The sequence below is a fragment of the Clarias gariepinus genome, chromosome 3, assembly GCF_024256425.1.
Source record: "Clarias gariepinus isolate MV-2021 ecotype Netherlands chromosome 3, CGAR_prim_01v2, whole genome shotgun sequence".
Taxonomy (NCBI): Eukaryota; Metazoa; Chordata; class Actinopteri; order Siluriformes; family Clariidae; genus Clarias; species Clarias gariepinus.
The window spans coordinates 20,420,709-20,433,191 of NC_071102.1; the positions used below are offsets into that span (position 1 = coordinate 20,420,709).

At 35.9% G+C, this 12,483-nt stretch overlaps 1 protein-coding gene across 2 annotated transcripts in view; it reads left to right on the forward strand.

Annotated features, from left to right (window-relative positions):
- The first annotated feature begins 9,874 nt into the window (after nucleotides 1–9,874).
- rnf216 (ring finger protein 216) overlaps nucleotides 9,875–12,483 on the forward strand; it is a 34,454-nt gene continuing 31,845 nt past the window's right edge. Inside the window, exons 1-2 of one of the 2 annotated variants that reach the window (XM_053492031.1) lie at nucleotides 9,875–9,937; nucleotides 10,489–10,663. In XM_053492031.1, the coding sequence (XP_053348006.1) occupies nucleotides 10,597–10,663 (67 nt within the window). In that variant the 5' untranslated portion in view covers nucleotides 9,875–9,937; nucleotides 10,489–10,596. Of the gene's footprint in view, nucleotides 10,032–10,488; nucleotides 10,664–12,483 lie in introns of both variants that reach the window. The other variant, XM_053492032.1, reaches the window with a different exon arrangement.

The window sequence follows — 12,483 nt, forward strand, 5'->3', positions numbered from 1 at the left end:
ACATACAGTTCATCATCGTGTGACAAACGTTATGAAGAGAGAAATTTACATTTTAATGATTATAGCTTTTCACATCACAATACTTTTATTTAAAAAGAACAATTGTTAGAAATGTTGTAATTTTAGTGATAAGGAGCTCCACATAAAATTGAACATCATCATAAAAGATTTTTACAAGAATAAATTTAAATTTATTCACTTCACTGGACATCAGTTCACATCAATTCAATACAATTTTATTTATATAGCAGATTTAACAATAGACATTATCAGAAAGCAGCTTTGCATTAAAAACTAAAAATTCTAAACATAAGTTTAAACATATAAAAGTTATAGATTTATAAATGTGTAGCTTCATCGGTTTGTCCCAACGAAGTGAAAACAGCAAGGAAAACCCCTGAGGAAGAAACCTTAAGTGGAACCGGACTCAAATAGGAACCGGTCCTAATTTAGGCTAAACTGAATAGCGCCAACAAAAATAAATTCCTTCTTTAAGAAGAATGTTAGATTTTCTATATAGTGAAACATGCAACTGTATATCAGGAAATGTGTTTTATTTCTAATGATGTCCACTTTGTTGAGGTATCCAGCTGTTCACTGATTAAGACGTGGATACAAAACTGTTCGTGGTAGTTTAACTCCTAAAACTATCAGAACAATTACAGTCATAAACACAGAAATGTTTGTATCAGATGCCTAAACCTTATTAATATAACATAATAAAATAATGGAGGAATATCACTCAAATATTTGTCATTGTGATACGTAGCTTAAAATATATAAACAAATACATCACATTTCACTCCTAACTAGCACGTCACTTAAAACAACAACAACAACAAAGATCTGTCTAATAATTTAATAAATATTTAAAATGAGAGTTGAGAGAGGTGTGTTGTTCTGCTGTTTCGGGTGTTAACTGGTTTAACATGTTCGCCTCTAATTAGACTTTTTTGGGGAAACAGTGGTGTAACAATCGTTTGCTTTTAAAATGAATTGCATGACATTGTTGCTGGTTGCTCTGTATAAATGTGCACAAATCTATTTCAGGTTTCAGAATAAAGTCAGAGGATATACGACTGTAGTTATAATGTTATCGAATTCATTTAAAAAAATCTATAGTTCTCTTCTATAGTTTGCTCATGAATATTTCTTATTTTAGACTTTCTACATTCTGTATGGTGTGTGAAGAAAATGTACATTAATATATTATGAAAGCTTCTTGAGTTTTATTGCAGTTATTATATGTTTGTGTCCAGATGCGAAGTGCTGTAATGCTCCTAAAATGTCAAATATTTCTAAAAACAAAAACGACAACAGCAAACAAAAAAAATCCTGTTTCCTGTCCTCTTCTGCAAAACAGATTCCGTTGGCCAACATTTCAGAGTGTCTTGTGAGTGATTTTGTTTGTGTGTACTAAACCTGGCAGAACAGCGAGTTAGTCCTAAAGAGTGTAATTAATCCTAAGCTCTGATTCACATGTCAAGCTCAATGCAATCAGGATCGATCGTAACTTTCATTCACACGTTCACGACAACATGCTAATGTTTCATGCTAATATTTCCTCTAAAAGGTATTTCAGTGTTACTTTATTATACTAATATTAATTCTTCAATATGATTGATCAGAAAGTGTCAGGCACCCATTCTAATATTTTACCGTTTCTACAGTAACCACTCTTTCACAGTGACTTTTGTGGAGGAAATGTGGTTTAAAATAATCCTTATGGAGATTACTTAAACGCTCTGTGAATTTGCATCATCAAACAATAAAAAGATAAAAGAATCACAGCTACAGTTTATTTAACAGTTCAGATAAGAACATAGTAATGCATAGTGTCCACTGTACAAGCCTCTGGAGACAGTGTTATGATCTGGGGTTGATCAGTTACTCAGGTCTAGACTCAGTAACGTTATGGGGCAATAAAATGAAGTCAGCTGACCACCTGAATGTACTGAATCACCAGGTTATCACATCTATGGAGGGTTTCTTCTTCATATTAAAGAATCATTCAAGACAAAGGCAAGGACTTTACACTTTCCAGTTTTTTTTTTAAATCACAAGCTTTTTAATTTAATTTTATTTTATTGTCTTATTAAGTTTAGGAAAGCCAATAAACAAGGACAGGTGCAAAAATGACTGTTATTTACAGCTGCTATAATGTAAGTGATAACAAAAACTAGCTTAAATGTAACAATTATATCATTGATTAAAACATTTATTTGGAATGAATTAAGAAAGAATCCCTAGTGTTGGTAAATCACAGTGATGTAAACAGAATAAAGCAGATCAGAATGTTCTGATGTAAAAAAAATAATAATAAACCTTGGAGCGATAACTTTTCTGTTTTCCCCTTAAATGACATCACAGCAGCCTGTTATTGATTATTTTCTTATAATAAAAAAAAAGAATGTGGCTTTTTACATATTATAAGAGCGTGGCTTCTTATCATATGATTATCATTCATAACTTGTTGGGAGGACCGAGCCCCATGGAAATAAATATAAAATTGAAAGCTGTTCTGCGGTGAAATCCCTGTTGATTTGTTCCATTTGACAGACAGTGAAAGCACTTTAAGCACTCCCTTCATGGCATGTTAAAAAAATTTTTTTTTGTTGTTGCAAGTACAGTTGTTTACATGAAGGCCTTTTCCCCAGACTGATTAGTGCAGTATTTTGTGTTGTTTAAGGTTCCTTGGAACACATGAACAGCTAAAACTAGTCTGTTGTTTCCCACAGGCTCTTAACCTAAATGATCCAGCATGATCCGTGCCGAACAGGCGCTCGCTCACTCAGCAGACTCTCATTCACACGCAACCGCTTTCTTCTGACGATTCTTGTCTTATTTGTGCAGGTCACGCCGCTTTGGCTTCCCTTTCCCGAGTAATCTTCGCTAAAGGCATAAATTATCTCAGATGCTTAAATGAGGTGTTTGTCTCCTGTAAAATGGTCAAGATAAATATCACTGATCACTGCACTGACCTCTGGGCATTTAAGGATTTGGGGTTATTTTGTACTTTGAAAGTTTGCAGGAACGTTTCTGAACAAATTGAGGTTGACATTAGTACCACCAGAGATATCACAAAGGAAATACAGAGAATAATTGTTTCAGACAATGCAGAACAGACTCATGATTAAAACAAAAGACTGTTCTTGGCCTGCACACGAAACACGGCTCTTTGTGTGTTTATTCGATACATATTACTAAGACATACAAAGTCAATGTGAAATAACGAGATTAGATAAAAAAATGCAATAAGAGAATGACAAATGTGAAAGGAATAGCATCAAAGAAGTTGGAGAAGCATTTGAAAAACTGACTAATAATTTCATTTTACTGACACTGCAATATTGATTGCATTTTTTTAAAAATCTCAGGGGTGCAGCTTACGCCGCTTAAAGGTGCTTTTTTAAAACTCACATCTGATTTTTTCCAAACATTTTAAGGGCAATTTTTAAACACTTCAGGCAGTTAAGTGTAACACACACTGCCTATAATTTATCCCAAAGAATTACAATACTAAATGTATAATCATTATAAAGACTAAGTAATTCTAAGACAATGAAAATATTTATTTAGTTTAAACAAATTGTCTAACATAAATTTATGTGTTTTAAAAACTGGAAGTCTTTTTAACATGCAGATTTCTCACAAACATTTCCAAACTTTTCCCAAAGATCACACTTGAAACACTTTTTAATTGAAGTAGAGTTCACATAATTTTTAAGTCATAAAACATTAATTCTCAGCAGTTTGTGCACATTTGATTGATCTTTGAATGTATTTTATACATTTACAGTTGCAAAAAAACGTTTAGTAATCCACAGAAGAAAGAAAAAAAAAAATTTGTTAAAGAAGAATCAACTTAAATGCAAAATAATTAGAACTTAATATTTAAAAAAAAACATATTATTTGTAATAAAAATTACAGTAACATTACAGAAAAAATAAAATAAATAACAAAAAAAAGCACAAATGTCTTTAACAATATAGTTTGTGAACTAACATTACCAGATGTAAAAAACAAAACAAAAAAAAAAAACAGGTTGAATATAAACTTTAAATATTTATAACATTATTTTTATAAAATTGCCAAAATGGTGTATTTCTATCACTTGTTACAGTAAATTCTTACTTTTTGCCACAGTGACATTTTCTCTGACAATTAAAACAGACCTAGAGAGAAAATGACTGTCGATTACCAGAGTCCAGAAATCTGCTAATGGAGTTCTTCTTCCCAACTGCAGCAGTCTCCCAACAGTATTTGTACAGAGAGATTTTTAGAAATTTTAGAAAATACCAAACAAGAAAATAAGAAAAAAAAGGTGCAACCCAGACAAGTCCCAGAACTGACCGATCCCAACCTGCAAAATTGTTAAAGGGATGTTGCTCTAAGTTAAACTTGATTATTATTTTACAAAAGCTTATTATACAAAAACAAGCCTAGTGTCTAGTGATTGATAATTTTATATTGTTTAGGTAATACAATAAAAATTATTATATTATTATTCATATTGTTTGCACAGAAACAACATTTAACAGTGTATACAGATGAGGATGGGTTCCCTGTTGAGTCTGGTTCCTCTCAAGTTTCTTCCTATTACCATCTCAGGGAGTTTTTCCCTCAGCACCGTCACACTCGGCTCGTTCATCTGATCTTTCTGATTCACACACATTCTCATTTCCTGCAGACTTCCATAATTTCTTTAGACTGTGTAAAGCTGCTTTGCGACAATGACAATTGTTAAAAGCGTTATACAAATAAAATGGAATTAAAGTGTACTGTTTTTATATACAAGGTCCACATAGTTACTGTTTTTTTAATTAATTCTTTTGTCTAGTACAGATGATGCATGCCTGTACTGTGCTGCGTGAATAAAATGATGGATTAGCGTGCTGCATGAAGAGTGCTCTGTGATGGCTGTCGGGAGAAATGACCTGCAGGTCCGTTGAACTCCTCAACTCTCCTTGTATTGTTTTGCTGAGTGTGTGGAATAGGTTCTTTATGATCACTGACATCATTTTCTAGGTGTTCAGTTTAGAGCCTTTCTAATGATCTTGTTCAGTCTGTTAGTGTCCATCACTGAAATCCCCAGCACACAGCAGCATAACATATTGATTTAATAATTATAAAAAGTAATAATTATGTTTTGAGGAAATTCATATTAGCGTAGTTAGAGTCGTCAAGACATCTGTGCATAATTTATTTAGGCAAGCAAGCATTTAAAAACCAGAGCATGTCTTTGTTTTTTTTTTTACTTCTATTCATGCTTCAAGAGGGGAAAAAAGAAGGAAACACGTAATATTCAGAATAAAGTTAGGAAATCTTAGTGCAAACATTTTATTGTAAAACTGTTTACGTCTTGCACGTACATCCGTCTACTGACATAAAGGAATCATCAGAGACCTGATACAATATTGTTACAATACCTAAATGCTGATTTGATTTGTATTACCATTTGAAAGTACTGTATCATCCTGATATTATATAATTTTTTTCAGATTTTTTAACAATTTTAAAGCATTAAAAAAAAACTGAGTCATAACTCTATAACGTTAAATACTTATTCAACACCTTTCTACCTGAATTTAACAATTAAATATAGCATATCACATTAGTTATACAGTTATTAGTTAAACAATACAAAATAACTTCAAACACAGAAATTTAAAATGTAACTGCGAATGTAAATTAAATAAAACAGAAAAAGCTTCATTATTACTGAGCAGTGCGTATCGATGGTGTGTCACCTGTCATAACCTACTTCTAAACATGTTTAGCTAATAGTTCGCTCCTTCCATTCCTTCACTTTAGAGCGCCCCCTGTAGGATTATAGAGGAACAGTGATGTTTCACCAACTACAATGAAAATGTATATCAATTTAAAATTAATTTTAAGAAATCGATTTGGCAGTTGGCGAGTATCTGTGGCGATTAGATCAATTGTGAATCACAATACATAACTAAATTATTTTTTTTACCCATCTCTAAGAAAAACTCTCTAAAAGGAAACTGCTAAAAACTGCTAAAAGGTAAAACCAACAAAAACACCTTTAAGAAGCACTGTTCAAAACACACACACACACACACACACACACACACACACACACAAACACACTGTAGACATTAAGTATTTAGATGCTTATTTTTTAGAACCAGGTACAGAGCTGAGTGTGAGGCCATGTACAGACCTCACCAGGGAGCTCAGCACGCTTCTCAGGGTCTGTACATGATTATGATCACGTATATAATTATAATTATGATCAATTATATATAAAATTCCTCCTCTACATTTCCTGGGCCACCTAATTAAATAAAGACAAACCCCTGATCTTCATCACAATCCTTTCAAGACCTTGAATATACATATTTTATAGATTAATATCACTTAGTTTAAATGCTTTTGAGATTTTTTTATGTGCTTACAAGCATCTTAAAGTTCTTGAATGGATTGTGACGGACATCAGGGTTGGTCTTTATTTAATTAGGTGACTCAGGGAAGGTTAAAGAGATAGCAGTTAGCAGTCAAGGACTCTTTAAATGAATTATTAACTACAGCCTAATTCACTAAAAGCACATGGTATTGCATGGATAAGCTTTCTGTGAGATTATGTTTATTATGATTATGTTGGAGAACATAGTTCTTATGAAGGTTTTTTTTTTTGAGGAAACACATTTGAATAACTAAACTAGCTGTGAAAATTCATTATACTTAAAAAATGCCCTTGAAGGCACTTTGGAACAACAATACAGACAGAAACTAGGAGTCTTCTTACCTTAATGAGTTATTTCTGAATATACTGAACGACACGGGTATTAAATCTATTTTAATATACGGTATTATATTTAATAATTATATACCAGAAAACTGGTGACAGGAGCATGGTCCCACGACTCTTGGTGTTCCTGTGTGAACCAAAAAAAAGTCAATACAAAACACCGAACGTTATCTCAGCCTGAAATTAGGGTCCAATCGAGCACCCAGGGGATGCACCCGAAAAACAGGCCCAATCCACAGAGGCCCCACTCCACAACCCACAGCACCCTACCTGCCACTAATGTCCCGGTGCCACTCACCACAACACACTCTCCGGAGGTCCCACAGAGCCACACCCCAGGGGCAAGGGCCACCCTGACGGCACAAAGGGAATATAAAACCTAAAAACATCCTTATATCCTAGATGACCTGCTTTCATAAATTTGTATATGTCCTTTTCTCTTTTAAAATTGTTACAAAGACAAAATAAAAAAATAATAATAATAAATGCACTGGGAACTGTGTTTAATTTTAGATTTCTTTTGGTAATTTTTTATGCAGTGCACAATATAACAATACATAATACTTTTCCTGGAAAATTCTTTCTCTTGAGAATGTCTTCACAATGAAATCAATAATTTATTTATAACAATATCAAAAGGATTTATTTTAAGGAAAATTCCAACCACTGATTATGTTTATTTTAAAATATTTTTGTGCTCAATGATTGCAGTGCAGATTTGTGTTTTGGTCTGTGCTGTAGTTTTGTTATTTCTGTGAGACGGGAGCGGTTGTCTGCCTCGCTGATGTTACTGGCACACGTTGTTATAACGACTGGTCCAGGCAGGTTTAACTGAAAAGACTGATTTAAACGTTGTCCATACCTCTGGTAATAACAAGATTTTTAGCCCTAACTGATCGCCATCAGCCCAAACTCAGCAGGAACATTAGACCTTAAGTGAAGCTCTATCAGGTCCTCATCCAATGGGCTCCAGGCCCCCCTGCGACCCTGTAAGCGCTATTTATGGTCAGAAAATACCAATTAATACAGTATTAATTGGTATTTTCTGACCATAAATAGCGCTTACAGGGTCTCAGGGGGGCCTGGAGCCTATTCCAGAAGACTTTGAGTGCAAGAAAGAGAGGGTACACGCTGGACAGGGTGCCAATCCACTGCAGTGTGCACACACACACACACACACACACACACACACACACACACCATAGGATAAGAGAGAGAAAATAACTTTAATCTGCATGTCTTTGGACTAAGAAAGGAAATCGAAGTACCCACATTCAGGGAGAACATGCATGCACACAGAGCCGAGGTGGGAATCGAACCCCTCGACCCCGGAGCTTGTAAAATTAGAAGAAGAAAAAACAAAAACTTTTTGAATTACTGTTTATATTCGAAATCTCTAAATATTAGGTGATCCCTTGATAACTGAAATATTAACTCACTTCCCGCAAGATATTTTGTGATCAAGTTGCTCTGTCATACAAAATATAAAACGTCATGTAAAATATAATATTGCCATGATGGATAGTGGTTACTGCAAAATCAATTTTAAAATAAAAAAAAAAAATTACTTGTATAATAATAAAAATAATAAAACCTGGATGCTATCTTGGAGGATGACAAGTACACAATTATACATTTGTACATTTTTCATTATACATTTTATATATTTCTCTTTTACATTTATTTTATTAAGTGTAAATATGTATATATTTGTATTTAGATTGTATTTTTTGTGCTATTTTTCTTTCCTATTATTGCAGGAAAATCTATCTATTGATCTTTTTATGCAACTGCACCTTTTCACAAACAATCATTTAAGCATTTAAGCATTTTCCTGCATTTCACTGTGTATGTTTGTGTATGTGACAAATATCATTTTTATTTGAATTTACTGTACACTACCAGTCAAAAGTTTGTATGCCCATTCTAACTTCATGGTCTTTCCTGATCTGAAGGTTTTTTTTTTCTACACTGTTAAACAATGCTGGAGGCGTTTATCCAAAATATGGTTCGGAAAAAAAAAATCAGTTTGGAATGTTCCATGTTTAAATCCCATGACCACCAAGTTATCTCTGTCGGGCTCTTGAGCAAGGCTCTTAACCCTAAAACTGCTTAGATGTATAATGAGATAAAAATGTAAGTTGCACTGGATAAGGGTGTCTGCCAAATGCCTAAATGTATCTGCTACTTCTACTCTGTAAAGCTTCATCACGGCTCTAATCTGAGGTGCTGGTTGTTAATTGGTGATTTCTGAGGCTGGTGACTCTAAATGAACTTCTCCTCTGCAGCGGAGCTCAGTTTTGGTCTTGTTTTCCTGGGAAGGTCTTCATGAGAGACAGTTTCATCATGGAGCTTGATGGGTTTTACAAACACACTCGACACGATACTGTTCTTGTAGGAACTGATCCAGAACAACTGAGCTTTATATCTTAAAATAACAACTGACTGTGCGTGTTGTTGTTGTTATTTAATTACAGAATGCCATGTGTGTTATTTCACAGTTTTGAAATCACTAAACATAAAACAAACAAACAACAACAAAAAAGTAAAAAATGTTGAATTAGAAAGTGTGTCCAACTTTTGACCGGTACGGTATAAAATGTGAATTTTTAACAAGTGTGTGTGTTTGTGTGTGAGCAAATGCATGAATATTTAAGTAAGCAATTAATGCCTCATTGGCATTGATTGTTTGATTAAATTACAATTTATTTAGCCTGCATAGCCTACTCTTTTAAAAAATAGAATTTGGAAATGTTGTTTAAATTTCCAAAGATCAGACGATAGGTGTGTTTCCTGTATCATCTGAAAATGTATGTGTGTGTGTGTGTGTGTGTGTGCCTTATAATGGATTGGCACCCTGACCAGGTCTCCTGGGATTAGACTACACAGGATAAAGTGGTTCAGGGGATCAGTGAGTGAGTGAGTGTTTCTCTTTTCAGTCATTTTGCTCAACAAAACCTTATAAAAAACCAAATCAGCAAGACAGCGACATCTACAGGCCCCTCAGGCGCGCGCCTCCACAAACCTCCCACTACTGACTACATTTCCCAGCATGCTCCACCAGCCCCGGGACGCCGTCTCATGCGGATGACGTCACCTGGCTTGTTTTGACCGTTTGTTTCCATATCCGGTAAAGCCTGTGACGATATAAACCAGAGGTAGGGGTTTAAAACTAATCCTCTTACTGAACTCGAGTTAAATCTGTCGGATTGTTTCCATGTGATGATGAAGATGAAGAGTTAATCTGTGGGGGTGTGTGTGTGCACTTTATTTCCTCTGTTGACTTGGCTAAAAGGCTAATGTGTTAGAGAGCTAGCACGCTGCAAATGCTAGCTAAGTTCGGTGTGTTTGTGTGTGTGTGTGTGTGTGTGTGTGTGTGTTTACGTGGTGATTTGAGTTCCAGGAGATAAGATGATGTTAAACCTTGTGCTTGTCAGACTTTGTTTGTCGTTGTTTACATTTAGTTTAGGTTTAGTTTAGTTAACTAGATGATAACTAGTGACTAACTAACTAAACTAAAAGTCTGAGAGAGAGTGAGAGAGTGAGGTTGCATGTCTTGAATCAGATTTTCCTAAAAAGCACTTAGATCAATAGTCTTATGATAAGGTAAATGATCTCATTTCAGTTGTGTGTGTGTGTGTGTGTGTGTCTCTCTCTTTCTCTCTCTCTCTCTCTCTCTCTCTCTCTCTCTGTGTCTGTCTCTCCACAGGGTGATGCCCCTCTGATTTCAGGGCCCAGTGTGTGTGTGCATGGGTGTTAGTGTGCAGCGGAGAGCGAGACGGTGGGAGACTCAGGGAGTCTGGCTGGAGGTCTTACCATGGCTGATAACACCAGTGATGATGACGTCATACACCTGGGCAGCTTCAGCGCACCACGCAGCCAAGGTCGGTGCCACGTCCGGTCTCTGACCGCAGATCACACTCTGTAGTGTCTCTGTCGAGTTGTACATCCATCACGGGCTAGTCAGTCCAGAGGTCTGCGCGATTAAACGCACTTATAGTGAGTGCTGCACGATTCTTGCTAAAATGTAAATCATTACGGGACCTGAGATCTCGATTCTCTGAAACACACACACAAAAAAGGTAGCTTTTTCCTTACTTTAAAAGCCTGCATTGTGGTTTCGCACTTCCGGGATCGAGGGGTCGAGTTTGCTCTCCCCATGTGCTTGGTGTGTTTCCTCCTAAAGTCGAAAGACATGCAGATTTGGTTAAATGGTTTTCCCAAATGGCATTCCCTGTAGTGTGTGTGTGTCTGTGTCTGTGTGTGTGTGAGAGCCCTGTGATGGATTGGAACTCTGCCCTAAGCCCCCTGGGCTAGGCTCCAGACCCCCTGCGACCCTGAATACAGGATAAAGCGGTAAAGAAAATGAGTGAGTGAGGGCGAGTGAACATAATGTAGAATGTTAACAACATTCTTGTTAGTCTTTTAGCTGATCGTCTGATCTGCGCACACACACACACACACACACACACACACACACACACACACACACACACACACAACTTGGCACAGGTTTTACTCCAGATCTCGTTCCTGATGCAGTTTTATCCGGGCCTGGGACCTGCACTGCATCCAGTGACTGGGTTTTTGGCATTTGGTGGGAATCAAACTCGGGCCTTCCTCATGGCAGGCACAAAATCTACCACTGAGCCCCCAGTATCAAAACAGAATGATAAGAATAATAAACAAAAATAACTAATAAGTAGCTTAAAAAAAATCAAGTATTGCCGCACTGACTCCAAAATCGATTAATTTAAAACAAATTATTAGATTTCTAATAGAGATGAACCGGTTAATCAGCCAATGAGCAGAATCAGCTTTTTTTTTTTTTTTTATTTGATCTGTCGTGACCGGTGATCAGACCTTCAGCCTCAGATATTAACAATTGTGTACCAAGCACAAAAGGTCAAAAAGCGCCAATCATCTTCTTCTATGTTGCTTCACATAGATCTCTCTCTTCATCCATTTGCTGGCCCTTTAAAGCTGACTTTCCAGTCCAAAAAAATTTACTTGCTTCCTTCCCTGATCAGTGATCCAACATTCCTAAAAAAACCTTTAGCAGTGCCTTCTACCTTCCTTAGTTCTTGGTGACATCATATCTTGCCTGTTTCGCTGGATGTCAGCACGGCTGTGATGTGGTTCTAAGCACAACAGCACTCCCTCTCGTGCGATAAAGTCATTTTAAATACATTCATTTTAATGATAGACATTTTTAGACGTTCACTTGGTTCTTCAGTGTGAATGAACACACACGTACTGTACACACCAAAGAACCTGGGGGGTGGATTCTGCTTTTTTACATTTTTAAAAAAAATATTTTTATTTAAGCGGGTTTTTAACATCATTAGATTTTCCCTATTGTGACCTCATATAAGAAGAGCTCCTCCCTCTGCGTGGCTCAGCAATAGCTTATTTAAATAGACAATAGACAATTGTCAAAAACCACACATTCAGAGAAGAGGTTTTGGTTATGAAGAGGTTTTGGTTATAAAGAGGATTTTAGGTACGAGAGGACACAGTTTGTGTCTTATTTCAGCTGTAGCATTAACACAGACTTTGGGCGAGCTCTAAGACCTGTGTTACAGAGACGGGGCCTTTAAATGCTGTCCTGTTGTCCTGTGTCCTGTTATGGGGCAAAAGGCATATTGTTAAGCAAAATATTAGGTCATGAGTTGAGCAATGTACTATGACATCATCACTGGCA